The sequence below is a fragment of the Somniosus microcephalus genome, unplaced genomic scaffold, assembly GCF_052327205.1.
Source record: "Somniosus microcephalus isolate GS21.2 unplaced genomic scaffold, FLI_Smic_1.0 unresolved_chr1, whole genome shotgun sequence".
Classification (NCBI taxonomy): Eukaryota; Metazoa; Chordata; class Chondrichthyes; order Squaliformes; family Somniosidae; genus Somniosus; species Somniosus microcephalus.
In genome coordinates this window covers 137556571-137571132 of record NW_028225179.1, presented here as the reverse complement: position 1 = coordinate 137571132, position 14562 = coordinate 137556571, and the positions used below count along the sequence as shown (strand labels likewise).

General features: G+C 44.1%; 1 protein-coding gene across 1 annotated transcript; it reads left to right on the top strand.

Moving 5' to 3' along the window:
• Positions 1–8758: 8758 nt before the first annotated feature.
• On the top strand, positions 8759–13799 carry LOC147095989 (uncharacterized; the record flags this gene model as incomplete). The annotated part of the gene is made up of 5 exons (XM_085973751.1): positions 8759–9218; positions 11151–11264; positions 11451–11484; positions 11587–11621; positions 13214–13799. Coding segments are annotated over 5 exons (768 nt in total), but the record flags the coding sequence as incomplete, so codon positions are not given.
• Between the last annotated feature and the right edge of the window lie 763 nt (positions 13800–14562).

The window sequence follows — 14562 nt, the reverse complement described above, 5'->3', positions numbered from 1 at the left end:
GTTTTCAAAAAAATTATTCGTTCATGGGATGTGGGTGTCGCTGGCAAGGCCGGTATTTATTCCCTATCTCTAGTTGCCCTTGAGGGGGTGGCGAGCTGCCTTATACAACTGAGTGGCTTGCTGGGCCATTTCAGAGGACAGCTAAGAGTCAACCACATTGCTGTGGGTCTAGAGTCATGGCAGTCAAGGGAACAGTAACACAGTGGTATTGTCACTGGACTAGTAATCCTCAGGCCTAGACTAATGGTCCAGAGACGTGAGTTCAAATCCCAGCAGCTGGGAAATTTAAATTCATTTAATTAAATAAACCTGTATCAGTAATAGTAACCATGAAACAATTGGATTGTTGTAAAAACCCATCTGGTGGAGACGAAGTCCCATCTTCACACTGAGGACACCCTCCATCGTGTTGTGTGGCACTACCATGAGGCGCAATGGGCCATCACAAACTGTAACCTCATGGCCTGGCAAATTCCTCACTCTACCATTACCATAAAGCCAGGGGATCAAACCTGGTTCAATAAGGAGTGTAGAAGAGCATGCCAGGAGCAGCACCAGGAGTACCTAAAAATGAGGTGCCAACTTGGGGAAGCTGCAACACAGGACTACATGCATGCTAAAAAGTGGAAGCAGCATGCTATAGACAGGGCTAAGCGATCCCACAATCAACAGATCAGATCAAAACTAGCAGTCCTACCACATCCAGTCGTGAATGGTGGTGGACCATTAAACAACTAACAGGAGGAGGAGGCTCCATGAATATTCCCATCCTCAATGATGGTGGAGCCCAGCACATGAGTGCAAAAGACAAGGCTGAAGCGTTTGCAACCATCTTCAGCCAGAAGTGCCGAGTGGATGATCCATATCGGCCTACTCCTGAGGTCCCCAACATCACAGAAGCCAATCTTCAGCCAATTCGATTCACTCCACGGCTGAGCGCACTGGATACAGCAAAGGCTATGGGCCCCGACAACATCCCGGCTATCATGCTGAAGACTTGTGATCCAGAACTAGCCGCACATCTAGCCAAGCTGTTCCAGTAGCTACAACACTGGCATCTATCTGACAATGTGGAAAACTGCCCAAGTATGTCCTGTCCACAAAAAGCAGGACAAATCCAATCCAGCCAATAACAGCCCCATCAGTCTATCCTCAATCATCAGCAAAATGATGGAAGGTATCATCAACAGTGCTATCAAGTGGCACTTACTCACCAATAACCTGCTCACTGATGCCCAGTCTGGGTTCCGCCAAGACCACTCGGCTCCCGACCTCATTACAGCCTTGGTGCAAACATGGACAAAGGAGCTGAATTCCAAGGCAGCATTTGACCGAGTGTGGCATCAAGGAGCCCTAGTAAAACTGAAGTCAATGGGAATTGGGGGAAAACTCTCCACTGGATGGAGTCATACCAAGCACAAAGGAATATTGTGGTGGTTGAAGGTCAATCATCACAACCCCAGGACATTGCTGCAGGAGTTCCTCAGGGCAGTGTCCTAGGCCCAACCATCTTCAGCTGCTTCATCAATGACCTTCACTCCAACATAAGGTCAGAAATGGGGATGTTCGTTGATAACTGCACAGTGTTCAGTGCCATTCACAACTCCTCAGATAATGAAGCAGTCCATGCCCGCATGCAACAAGACCTGGACGATGTTCAGGCTTGGGCTGATAAGTAGCAGGTAACATTCGCACCACAGAAGTGCCAGGGAATGAATATCTCCAACAAACGAGAGTCTGACCACTGCCCCTTGACATTCAACAGCGTTACCATCACCAAATCCACCAGCATCAATATCCTAGGGGTCACCATTGACCAGAAACTTAACTGGACCAGCCACATAAATACTGTGGCAACAAGAGCAGGTCAGAGGCTAGGTATTCTGTGGTGAGTGTCTCACCTCCTGACTCCCCAAAGCCTTTCCATCATCTACAAGGCACAAGTAAGGAGTGTGATGGAATACTTCCTTGGATGAGTGTCGCTGCAACAACACTCAAGAAGCTCGTCACCATCCAGGACAAAGAAGCCCACTTGATTGGCACCCCAGCCACCACCTTAAACATTCACTCCCTCCACCACCCACGTACCATGGCTGCAGTGTGTTTACCATCTACAGGATGCACTGCAGCAACTTGCCAAGGCTGATTCCTGTGAGAACTTTGTATGAAAACTCTGACACATAGAGAAGACCTTGAACAGGAACAGAGCTTTTCTGCTGCATATGTAAAATAGACTGCTACGGTTGTAAGATGTGAAGGCTGCCAGCTGCCTTCTAACAGATAAGGAAAACAGACATTGAGAGTTCTGTAAAGACAAGCTATTGAACTGTGGAACCATTGCAAAAACAGGAACATCTTCAAACTTTGGGATACAACCGGCCTTGAGGCCCACTGACTGACTGACCACTGATAAGAAGAAGAGAAAACAACTACTGACAATTACTCACATAGTTTGGGACATGTTTGCAGTGGGCGGGATGCCAAGTTTTAAGGTATAAGATGCTGTAAAAAGACATTCAGGGCTGCAGTCGGGGGCAACTTGGTCGGCTGCCAGTTAAAGTCATACGTCTAGCCATCGCCGAACTGACCACTTGCTGGTGTTAGTACATATGTAGTGTTGGCTTATTATCACTTGTTCTTAAAGTAAGGGAATAAATCTGTGTATGCTTAGATATAATTATGAGTATTATATGCAACAGTGTTGTGTGCGCTTACTTGTAACCTCTTGCTGATTTTAAGTAAAGGAAGTTATTCTTGAATCCTTGGGTTTTGTGTTGTCTGTTCTACGGGTCTCAACTTTGGAAACTGTTTGATGGGTTAAAGGACAAGTGTGAATTTAAATGTCTTGCACATCTGTTCCAGCAGGATGTACAAATAGCTGAAAGAAGATTGCAGACTGGAGAATAGAGGAACCATGTTAATATTATTGCGGGTATATGTGCACAAATCGTTGAAGATGGCAAGGCAGGTTGAGAAAGCGGTTAAAAAAGCATACGGGTTCCTATAAATAGTGGCATAGAGTGAAAAAGCAAGGAAGTTATGAAGAACCTGTATAAAACACTGGTTCGGCCTCAACTGGAGAATTGTGTCCAATTCTGGGCATCGCACTTTAGGAAGGATGTGAAGGCCTTAGAGAGGGTGCAGAAAAGATTTACAAGAATGATTCCAGGAATGAGGGACTTCAGTTACGTGGATAGACTGGAGAAGCTGGTGTTGTTCTCCTTCAAGCAGAGAAGGTTGAGAGGAGATTTGACCAGAGGTGTTCAAAATCATGAGGGGTCTGGACAGAGTAGATAGAAAGTAACTGTTCCCATTGACGGAAGGGTCAAGAACCAGAGGACACAGATGTAAGGCGATTGGCAAAAGAACCAAAGGTGACATGAGGAAAACCTTTTTACGTAGGGAGTGGTTATGATCTGGAATGCACTGCCTGAAAGGGTGGTGGAGGCAGATTCAATTGTGGCTTTCAAAAGGGAACTGGATAATATCTGAAGGAAAAAAATTCAGGGCTACGGGGAAAGGGCGGGGGAGTGGGACTTGCTGAAGTGCACTTGCAGAGAGCCAGCATGGGCTCGATGGCCCGAATGGCCTCCTTCTGTGCTGTAACCATTCGATGATTCCATGATTACAGCCATTAGTGGGAGAAGCTGGCTAGAGTCGGGCAATAATGAAAGAAAGAAATTAAATATATTGGAAATTGAAACAAAAATAGAAAAAAAAGGAACAGAATAAAAGCAGAAACCGGAAAGAGATTTGTCGCTTGCAGACTGTGTTAATAGTACCGCCACTGTCTTGAGGAACAGGTTCGAACTTTCGACAGTGTTTGAACCGATTGGAACCTGAACGCGGATTCGCTGTTTTGAATTGTCCTCATATTGGCAGGAAGCTCTGAGATATTTGGCTCGTCCCAGGTTTGCGGTCTGTCAGTCATCATTAAGAGCACATCTTACACAATATTCCATCTCTGGCTCTGCTGCATAAAACAAGGCTTCAGCAGAGTTCACGGAAAAGGGCCTCAGCGTTGGTGTCACACAAGAGACCAATCAGATCACAGAACCTGTATTACATTTTGGTAGGAAGAATAGGGAGGTCACATCACTTGGAGGCTACCAAGAGAGGACAGGATATGCTCTCACTGCAGTCAGGGAGTGGTGGAGACAGAGATGCACTTCCTCACAGCTTGTAGAAAATATCAGGACATAAGGGAGAATTTCTACCCAAAATTCACAAAAATATGCCCGGAATTCAGAAATTTGAATGACGACCAAAAACTCCCATACCTACTAGGGGAAGAGAGAAATTGTGTAACACTAGCGGCACACTATGTTACAGCTTGCCATAAAGAGAGGGACAACCACTAAATATAAGAAAAGAGTATATATAAATTATATGAAAGTATATTTATACACTCAGGGATATATCTGTTTATACACTGTATGGATAGATCTGTATTTTTGTGTACAAACATGAATGTTTTTCGATGCTTTGGCAACATAAGATGTAACTTGTCATGCCAATAAAGCGATTTGAATTGAATTGAATTGAATTGAGTCTAGGTGGGGTAAAGGAACAAAGGGATCTCGGATACAAATACACAAATCACTAAAAGTTGCGACACATGTTTGCAAGGCCATAAAAAAAGCAAACCAAGCACTCGGGTTTATTTCTAGAATTGAAAAGTAGTGAAGTTATGCGAAACCTGTATCGAACCTTGGTTAGACCACACTTAGAGTACCATGTACAGTTCTGCTCGCCATATTATAAAAAGGATATAGAGGCACTGGGTGCAGAGAAAATGGACAAGGACCATACCAGAAATGCGAGGGTATCAGGAAAGGATGAATAGGCTGGGTCTCTTTTCTCTTGAAAAAAGAAGGGTGACCTAATAGAGGTCTTTAAAATTATGAAAGGTTTTGATAGAGTGGATACAGAGAGAATGTTTCCACTTGTGGGGAAGAGCATAACTAGAGGCCATCAACATAAGATAGTCACCAAGAAATCCAATAGAGAATTCAGAAGAAACTTCTTTACCCAGAGAGTGGTGAGAATGTGGAACTACCACAGGGAGTGGTTGAAGCGAATAGTATAGAAGCATTTAAGGGGAGGCTAGACAAGTATATGAGGGAGAAGGGAATAGAGGGTTTATGCTGACAGATTTAGATGAGGAAAGACGGGAGGAGGCTCGAGTGGAGCATAAACGCCGGCGTGGACTGGTTGGGCCAAATGGCCTGTTTCTGTGCCGTACTTCCGATGTAAAACCGAAAACTCTTTGTCAAGTTTACCTAATGGACCGATGGCATGCAGAAATGGGACTTCATTGTTAAGTTTAGCTGACGGAACAATCTAATCCAGGAGATCGAAAGATTTTTTTCTGTTAAAGTGAATGTAATGGTTAAAAAAAACAAATTCATTTTCCGGAAGAATTTCTGTGCCAAGTTTAAAAAAAATATTCCATTGTTAGATCGAGAGGTGGCAGATGCTATTGCAGGCAGTACTTTAATTTAACCGTATCACTATTGTTTGTTTCTGCTTCCATTTTATATATTAATAAATTACGAATCACCGGAATCAAAAGAGACTGTAATGTCCAGAGCATGAATATGATTATTACCGCTAGAAAACTAATAATAAAACGCACAAAAAAACAAAAAACGCTGGAAGCACTCAACAGGTCAGTGAAAATCCGTGGTGGGAGCGGGATACATCAGCGTTTCTGAAAGGTTAAATCATGTCCGGTCTCCTCGCAGCTACTGAACCGACCTGTTGAGTGTTCCAAGCATTTTCAGTTTCTGGTTCGGATCGCCACCATCTGCATTTTTCGTCCTTTAGTGGGGCGGGGGGAGAACGTTTCCAGCCCAGACAGACAGACACGCGCGTGGAAAAGGAGAGAGACTAAGTGAGAGAGACAGAGTAGCAAAGCCAGGGCTTAAAAAAAAGACGGCGACCAAATATTTAGCAACTTCTTCCATTGCATCACATCCTGGGCCGGAGTTATCTTCACGCTGAGAGGCAGTGGTCATTATCTCTGCGTCCTTCCTTTTGAAAATCGAATTTACCCGGTTTGCAGGCTGAAATGAATCCGAACATGATGATCTGGGCGGCGATAATTGTATCTGGCAAGATGTTTTAACTTGTTTTAATCTATGTTCAAGCCTATTGTCCACTACTGGAGACCAGGAGGACTCCGTGCAATATATTCATGGGAAATTTAACTAATTTTGGAAAATAGTATAAAAATGACAGCTGGAAATATCAGTGGAGGAACGCTAATGTGTTCTCCCACTCACCCATCACCCCTGTGCTCGCTGACCGACATTGGCTCCCGGTTAAGCAAAGCCTCGATTTTAAAATTCTCACCCTTGTTTTCAAATCCCTCCACAGCACTCACCCCTCTCTATTTCTGTAATCTCCTCCAGCCCCACAACCCTCCGAGATATCTGCATTCTTCCAATTCTGTCCTCTTGAGCATCCCCGATTTTAATCGCTCCACCACTGGTAGCTGTGCCGTCAGCTGCCAAGGCCCTAAGCTCTGGAATTCCCTCCCTAAACCTCTCCGCCTCTACCTCTCTCTCTCCTCCTTTAAGGCGCTCCTTAAAACCCTACCTCTTTGACCAAACTTTTGGTCACCTACCCTAACTTCTCCTTATGTGGCCTGATGTCAAATTTTGTCTCCTAACACGCCTGTGAAGGGCCTTGTGACGTTTTATTACATTAAAGGCGCTATATAAATACAAGTTGGTGTTGTTGCTGCTATTACATTCCTGTCTGCTATATTTTAAATCGGATTTCAATACATTTACAACAAACGGGTTAACGTCTCCTTTTAAAGTAGAGGACGGAGGCAGGAACGCAGGGACGGCGTATCCCTAAAGTAGCCAACAGTAATTTTGGAGCTGTGTTATGTTTAATACAAGATCACATTCTATAACCGCTGTGCCGAAAGGATGTTTCAGGATTTGTTTACCAGGATTAGACCGGCTTTAAGCGGCACTATTTCCATATTTACAGACTCCAATGTTATAAAACAACGTCTCTGCTCCACTCTGGCATCATAACCGCCCGTGGAATGTATGCTCCGATATCCTTAAACCCTCAATACTAAATATCAGTAACATCGTCATTTAAATTTATATGTTTCTCTATGTATTTCCATTTGATCCTAAATATTCACCAAACGGAGGGATGCTGGCTCTGGTTAGTCATTATCAACATCACTCTCAGGCCAGGGACAGTCGGGGTCGAATGCAGAGTAAGTCTGTTTTGTCCAACAAGCTGTCTTTGTAAAATCACAACTTTTAAAGTACCTAAATAGACTACAGTTGTAACAGCTTCCCCATAGTTACAACGTTAACTCTATACACTCTGGTCTCCAGAGTATGTTAGATAGCCCGTGTCTGTGTTATCATAGAATCATAGAACGGTTACAGCACAGCAGGTGGCCATTCGGCCCGTCGAGCCCGTGCTGGCTCACTCATAGAAACATAGAAAATATAGAAACATAGAAAAATAGGAGCACTACTTGATGCCTTTTGTGTCTAGAAATCTATCTATCCCCTTCTTAAATATATTCAGTGACTTGGCCTCCACAGCCTTCTGTGGTAGAGTATTCAATAGGTTCACCACCCTCTGAGTGAAGAAATTTCTCCTCATCTCAGCCCTAAATGTCCTACCCCGTATTTGTTCTAGATTCCCCGGCCAGGGGAAACATCCTCCCTGCATCCAGTCTGTCTAGCCCTGTCAGAATTTTATACGCTTCAATGAGATTCCCCTCTCATTCTTCTAAACTCTAGTGAATACAGGCCTAGTCGACCCAATCTCTCCTCATGCAACAGTCCTGCCATCCCAGGAATCAGTCTGGTGAACCTTTGCTGCATTCCCTCTATGGCAAGTATATCCTTTCTTAGGTAAGGAGTCCAAAACTTCACACAGTACTCCAGGCATGGTCTCACCAAGGCCCTGTATAACTGTAGTAGTCCTTGCTCCTGTACTCAAATCCTCTTGCAATGAAGGCCAACATATCATTTGCCTTCCTAACTGCTTGCTGCACCTGAATGCTGGTGGAACCAAAGGTACTGAAATGGCAGAGGATTTGAAGTAGATTAATTGTCCAAACCTACTGGCTGGGGTGGAAACCGATGCGGAATATAAATGGAATGTTTTTAGAACAATATTAAACAGGTGGAGGTCAGGTAAGTGCCCAAAGTCAAAAATAGGGAGTGTGCTAAGAGAAAAACAAGATGGCTGCCTGGTCAAGTACAAAGGCAAATAAGACGTAAGTAAAAATGTGTTTTTGGATATAAGTTAAAGGCACCTAATGCACAACAAGAGAAAGGCAGGTACCGGGACCAGGTTCGAAAAGCCATTAAAACAGCTAAACGATTAATGGAAAGCAGATGGTGGACAACTGTAGTAGCAATGGAAAATGACATTCATCTATGTGAAGAGTCAGAGGATCGTCAAAGACTATGTTGGGCTTCTGAAAGATTCACAAGGACAGGTTAGAAAGGACTCTCAGGGTCCGGCGGAAATATTAAATGAATACTTTGCACCAGTCTTCACTTAGACAGAACTAAATGGCGTTGTTAGCAATAAAGTTGTTAATATTGATATAGTTGAACATACCATTTTGGAACTGAATATCAGGCGCTGCGTATAATGGGCGGCCGATCCGATCCCACCCATTTTGTGCCACCATCTGAGATGGATTTCTAGGCCAATGAAACACAATATCAGGCGCTGATGGCCGATTTGATACTGCCCGCTTTGCATTGCCGCCCAAGATGAATTTCTAGCAACGCGTTTCCCATATTTCTGTTTTTATTTCAGATTTTTATCATTGGAGGTTTTTTTTACGTCAGATATTTTCTATTTTATAGCAGGACAAACTTTTGGAAACATCACAGTGATCCAAAGCCCAGCCTCGATTATTACAACGGAAGGCGAGAGTGTGGTCCTAAACTGCACGTATAATGGGCCAACCGGGATAGCCGCATACAAATGGTATCGAAACATCCAAGGTGGGACTGAAGTGTCCAACCAAACATCACAGTACACAGGACGTGTGCTTCTAGCGGATCAGGAGGCCTTCTTAGCAAGCAAAGACGCTTCACTACAAATAGCAGACACAAAGCTGTACGATTCAGGAACCTATTATTGCAAAGTGGAACATGTGGCATGTGGGGAAGCATATGGACCGGGGACAAAACTTATTGTAATGAGTGAGTATCTCTCCCTAGTTTTGGCGAAACAATTAGTAAGTGTAAAAGTGACCCCGATCATAATGAAATACATGATTACACCCAGGTCTTTTTAATTGGAAATAGCTTTGTGATTTTTTAAAAGAAAAGAAAAAGAAAGACTTGCATTTATATAGCGCCTTTCACGACCACCAGACGTCCCAAAGTGCTTTACAGCCAATGAAGTACTTTTTTTTGAAGCCTAGTCACTGTTGTATTGCAGGAAATGTGGCAGCCAATTTGTGCACAGCAAGCTCCCACAAACAGCAATGTGATAATGACCCGGTAATCTGTTTTAGTGATGTTGATTGAGGGATAAATATTGGCCCGGACACCGGGGATAACCCCCCCCTGCTCGTCTTCGAAATAGTGTCATGTGATCTTTTACGTCCACCGGAGAGAGCAGACGGGGTCCTCGGTTTAACATTTCATCCGAAAGACGGTGCCTCCGACAGGGCAGCGCTCCCTCAGCACTGCACTGGAGTGTCAGCCTAGATTTTTGTGCTGAAGTCTCTGGAGTGGGACTATGAACCCGCAATTTTCTGACTCAGAGGTGAGGGTGTCACCAACTGAGCCACTGGCTGACCTAAAATGCTAAAACTATTTGTTACGCCAACACCTACAGTGTAGAAGCGTCCCAACATCGGACTGGGGAAGATGGAAGACGGGATAAATTAATCAGTATTGAAGGACTACTTCCAAGGTTGGGCTTTAAAAGTCTGTCGATTGTAGGGGAACATGGACTGGATGGAGTGAGCAGTTCCTCATTTGTAACGTCTTGCATAGAAATGAGGTGGATTAGGGCACTATGGATGGAGATTTGATTTCAACGCAGTTACAATGGAGGGAAGAGCCATAGCTGACAGGCAGACGTGCTTGGAGCTTTGAAGAAAGTAGGAGAAAGTTAACCATCCTGGCAGTCGAGATAAATATAAAATAAAGTTGAAAAGTAGAGCGAGGTGTTAGAGGCCATTGTGGGGATGGGGTAGGTGAAGAATGGCGTATTTGACGACAAGCTTCTTGCATATTCAATTGTTCATCGGCAGAAAGAAATATGCCAGTAAAGCGGCGGACAGGGAACCGCAGAAGAAATCCACATTAGTGTGGATACCATGCAGACATGTGGCGCAGGGTCCGGATTACTTTGCAGATTGACAAGGGATTACCAAGAAAAAGGAATATTGCAATTACCTTGAGTTAATACATAGATCGTGGGAACCGGTGAACGAGAGCAATATTAGGAAGCAAACGAGAGTTAGAAAAAGCGCGAGGCTTGCAAGCAGCGACAGTTAACTAAATAAGTACTTTATTGGCTTAGAGAAAGAAATGAGCTAAAACTAGCGTTTATATAACCTCATGAGGTTGATCAGAAGCGCCTCACGCCCGATGAGTTACTTAGAAGTGCAGCGGTTGCTGTGACGTAGGGACACCCTGCAGCCAATCTGCGCACAGCAAAAAAAACCCGAATTGCGATAAGATGGGACTTTTGCCATTGGCTGAGGAAGGCTATTTGTGCAGTGCTACAACCAAGCAGTGAATCAAGGCAACGCTCCTAGTGTAGGGCCTTCATGTTCAATGTATCATCCCAGGGATAACACCTGCGACAGGACACCTCGCCTTGCTTACTACATGCCAGTGTCAATCCACATAATATCCTTCCGTTCCGATGTTTTGGCCCGATCCTTCATGACTCGGAGGCAAGCTGACAAGTAGAACAACTGACAAATGGGCAGCAGTGCGATTTTGGGGAATGAACAAAGAAAATAGGTCTTTCAAGCCTTCAAGTTAAATTAAGTATACGAACTTCATTAACGTTTTTGCAAACAGTGCGAGTTCGATATTCACCAAATCACAGAAATGACAGAGCTGGTAGAAATAAAAAGAATAATTTATTTGTTTTCCAAACCTCCTCAGCTCGAGGATACGCCACGAGGAACTCGCGGATTCTTTGGTACATCAGAATGTGGATAATGGTTGCACTAATCCTTACGGGGATCGTCCTCTCTCATCACATCTGCCCCATCAGAGGTACTGATATTGAATTGAAATTTACAGCATTTCACATACATTAAAGATGAAACCATAGAATTGCACTTGCAATGCGCACATCATCATTCAATATGTAAGTATTGATCACAGGAGTAGATGCTTTCAGAATATCAAACTATGTCTTAAATTCAGTTTAATCTTTTTTTTCTCTCTTTCTACTGCCAGTTCATTGCACATTTGGCCCACTTCCAGAGTCAAGGTTGGCAAATGGAACCATTACCGATTTTAAGTGACGTCTATTTCATCCCTCAAAGACTTGCAAGTGACTAATTTATCTTCTTCTGGTTTTTTTCCCCGCAAGGGTCGAGTCCATCTACGAAGACATTGATTTTACTGGTGGGTGACCAATCCTTCAGGTCAAGTTTGCTTCCTTTAGCTTTCGTTAAAGTTACTACATTTTGCTTCGTTACACGAGGAACGTCTCCTAGATTTATTGTTCCCTTCACTGTTTTTGTATCTGTTACTAGACGCTGATTATATGCAGGAATAAGTGTGGAGTTGAGACACATTTTCGGGGAGGCTGCTTTTCTCTGTATTTAATCCGCTGCATATCCGCCCTCTGAATAATTGATGGGGCATTGTAGCATGCTACTTTTTGCCTGCCTATTCTACACCTGGCATGACAATATTTATAGGAATGTAGGCACAGAATGAGGCCATTCAGCCCTCTAGCCCATTCCGCCATTCAATTAGATCGTGGCTGATCTGTATCTTAACTCCATTTACCCACCTTGGTTCCATAACCCTTAATACCCTTACCCAACACTAATCTATCAATCTCAGTACTGACATTTTCAATTGACCCCCCAGCCTCAGCAGCTTTTTGGGGGAGAGAGTTCCAGATTTCCACTATCGCTTCCTGACATCACCCCTGAATGGCCTAGCTCTAATTTTAAGGTTATGCCCCCTTGTTCTGGACTCCACCACCAGAGGGAATAGTTTATCTCTATCTATCCTATCAAATACTTTAATCATCTTAAACACCTCGATGAGCTCACCGCTTATTCTTCTGTATTCAAGGGAATAGAAGCCTAGTCTATGCAACCTGTCCTTATAATTTAACCCTTTTTGCGCCGGTATTATTCTGGTGAATCTGCGCTGCTCCCCCTCCAAGGCCAATATATCTGTCCTGAGGTGCGGTGCCCAGTTCTGAATACAGTTCTCCTGATGGGGCCTAACCACAGCTCTGTACAGCCTAGATTTTGCGCTCCAGTCACTGGGATGGGAATTAAACCCACAACCTCCTGACTCAGAGGCGAGAGTGCTACCAACTGAGCCTTGGCTGACACCCGTGAGCAGAGATATAGGTCTTTATGTATTGTTGTATGAGGAGAGATTGGGTCGACTAGGCCTGCATTCACTACAGTTTAAAAGAATGAGAGGGGACCTCATTGAAACGTATAAAATTCTGACAGGGCTAGACAGACTGGATGCAGGGAGGATGTTTCCCCTGGCTGGGGGGGGGGGGGGTCTAGAACAAGGGGTCACAGTCTCAGGATACGGGGTAGGACATATTTAGGGCTGAGATGAGGAGAAATTTCTTCACTCAGAGGGTGGTGAACCTGTGGAATTCTCTACCACAGAAGGCTGTGGAGGACGAGTCACTGAATATATTTAAGAAGGAGATAGATTTCTAGACACAAAAGGCATCAAGGGGTATGGGGAGAGCGAGGGAATATGGTATTGAGATAGAGGATCAGCCATGATCATATTGAATGGCGAAGCAGGCTCAAAGGGCCGAATGGCCTACTCCTGCTCCTATTTTTCTATGTTTCTCTGTTTCTTATAGCTATTTATTGTTAATCAATATTAAACCTCTTCGAATCTGGAGACTGAGTCTGTGCCATTTAACTAATCAAAATCAGTCTTACTGAAATATGTTAACAATATATTTTCTAATGTACATATTTTTATTGAATTTTAAACAGGAGGAAGGTGGCAACTGTTCAGCATGGGAACTGTTGAAGTCGAATTAATAAAAATAGAGGACATCTCCAGACAAGCAGTCGTGAGGAACCAGTGTGCTCCCGATGTTACTGAAGGCAGTGCTTAGCAATTCTGCAAACTCAGCTGAATACAAAGTTCTGGCTTCAGATGTCCGCACTCCCGGGCACTAATGGAGCCTCACAGGCAGCCAGCCACTCATTGGAACGTCATTGATACACTGCCAAAGCTTTTCTGTCAATTGGGCCTCGTGACTTTCCGGTAAACCAGCCATTAGGTGGCAGAGGGCCATGGTAAATTCCGCCCCTATTTCCGACAATCACACAAAAAAATAATATATTGTATGCAAATATTAGGGTTGGGAAGCTTATTGGTAATTTCTGTTATTTTAAAGAGTCCACTATGTTTGCAAAGACGAGGGCCTAGAAATTCCTTTTGAGCAGTGGCGCAGAACGGGCGGTATCAGATTGGCCGTGCATTATACACAGCACCTGCTATTCAGTTCCGTTGCAGTCAAGGGCCCCAAACATTCCTTCCAGGTGAAACATTGATTTATTTGCACTTCTTTCAAATTATTAAACTTTATTCGCTGCTCACGATGCAGTTTCCTCTACATTGAGGAGTCCAAATGCAGATTGGGTGATCACTTTGTGGAACACCTCTGTTCAGTTCACAAGCATGACGCCGAGTTTCCAGTCGCCGATCACTTTAATTCTCCGCTTCACTCCCACTCTGACCTCTCTGTCCTCGGCTTCCTACACTGTTCCAATGAAACTCAGTATAAGCTCAAGGAACAGCACCTCATCTTTCGATTAGGCACTTTACAGCCTTCTGGACTCAACACTGCGGGCAAAATAAAGGAAAATCCCAAGGCGTTTTATACTTATATTAAGGGCAAGAGGGTAACCAGGGAAAGAGTACGGCCCATTAGGGGCCAAAGTGGCAATCTGTGTGTAGAGCCGGAAGATGTAGGTGAGGTTTTAAATAAATATTTTGCATCTGTGTTCACTTTGGAGAAGGACGATGTAGGCATAGAAATCAGGCAGGGGGATTGTGATATACTTGAACAAAATAGCATTGAGAGGGAGGAGGTACTAGCAGTTTTAGCAGGCTTAAAAGTGGATAAATCACCAGGTCCAGACGAGATGTATCCCAGGCTGCTGTGTGAGGCAAGGGAGGAGATTGCAGGGGTTCTGACAAAAATTTTCAGAACCTCTCTGGCAACAGGGGAGATGCCAGAGGACTGGAGGGCAGCTAATGTAGTACCACTATTCAAGAAGGGTAGTAGGGATAAACCAGAGAATTACAGGCCAGTGAGCCTAACATCAGTGGT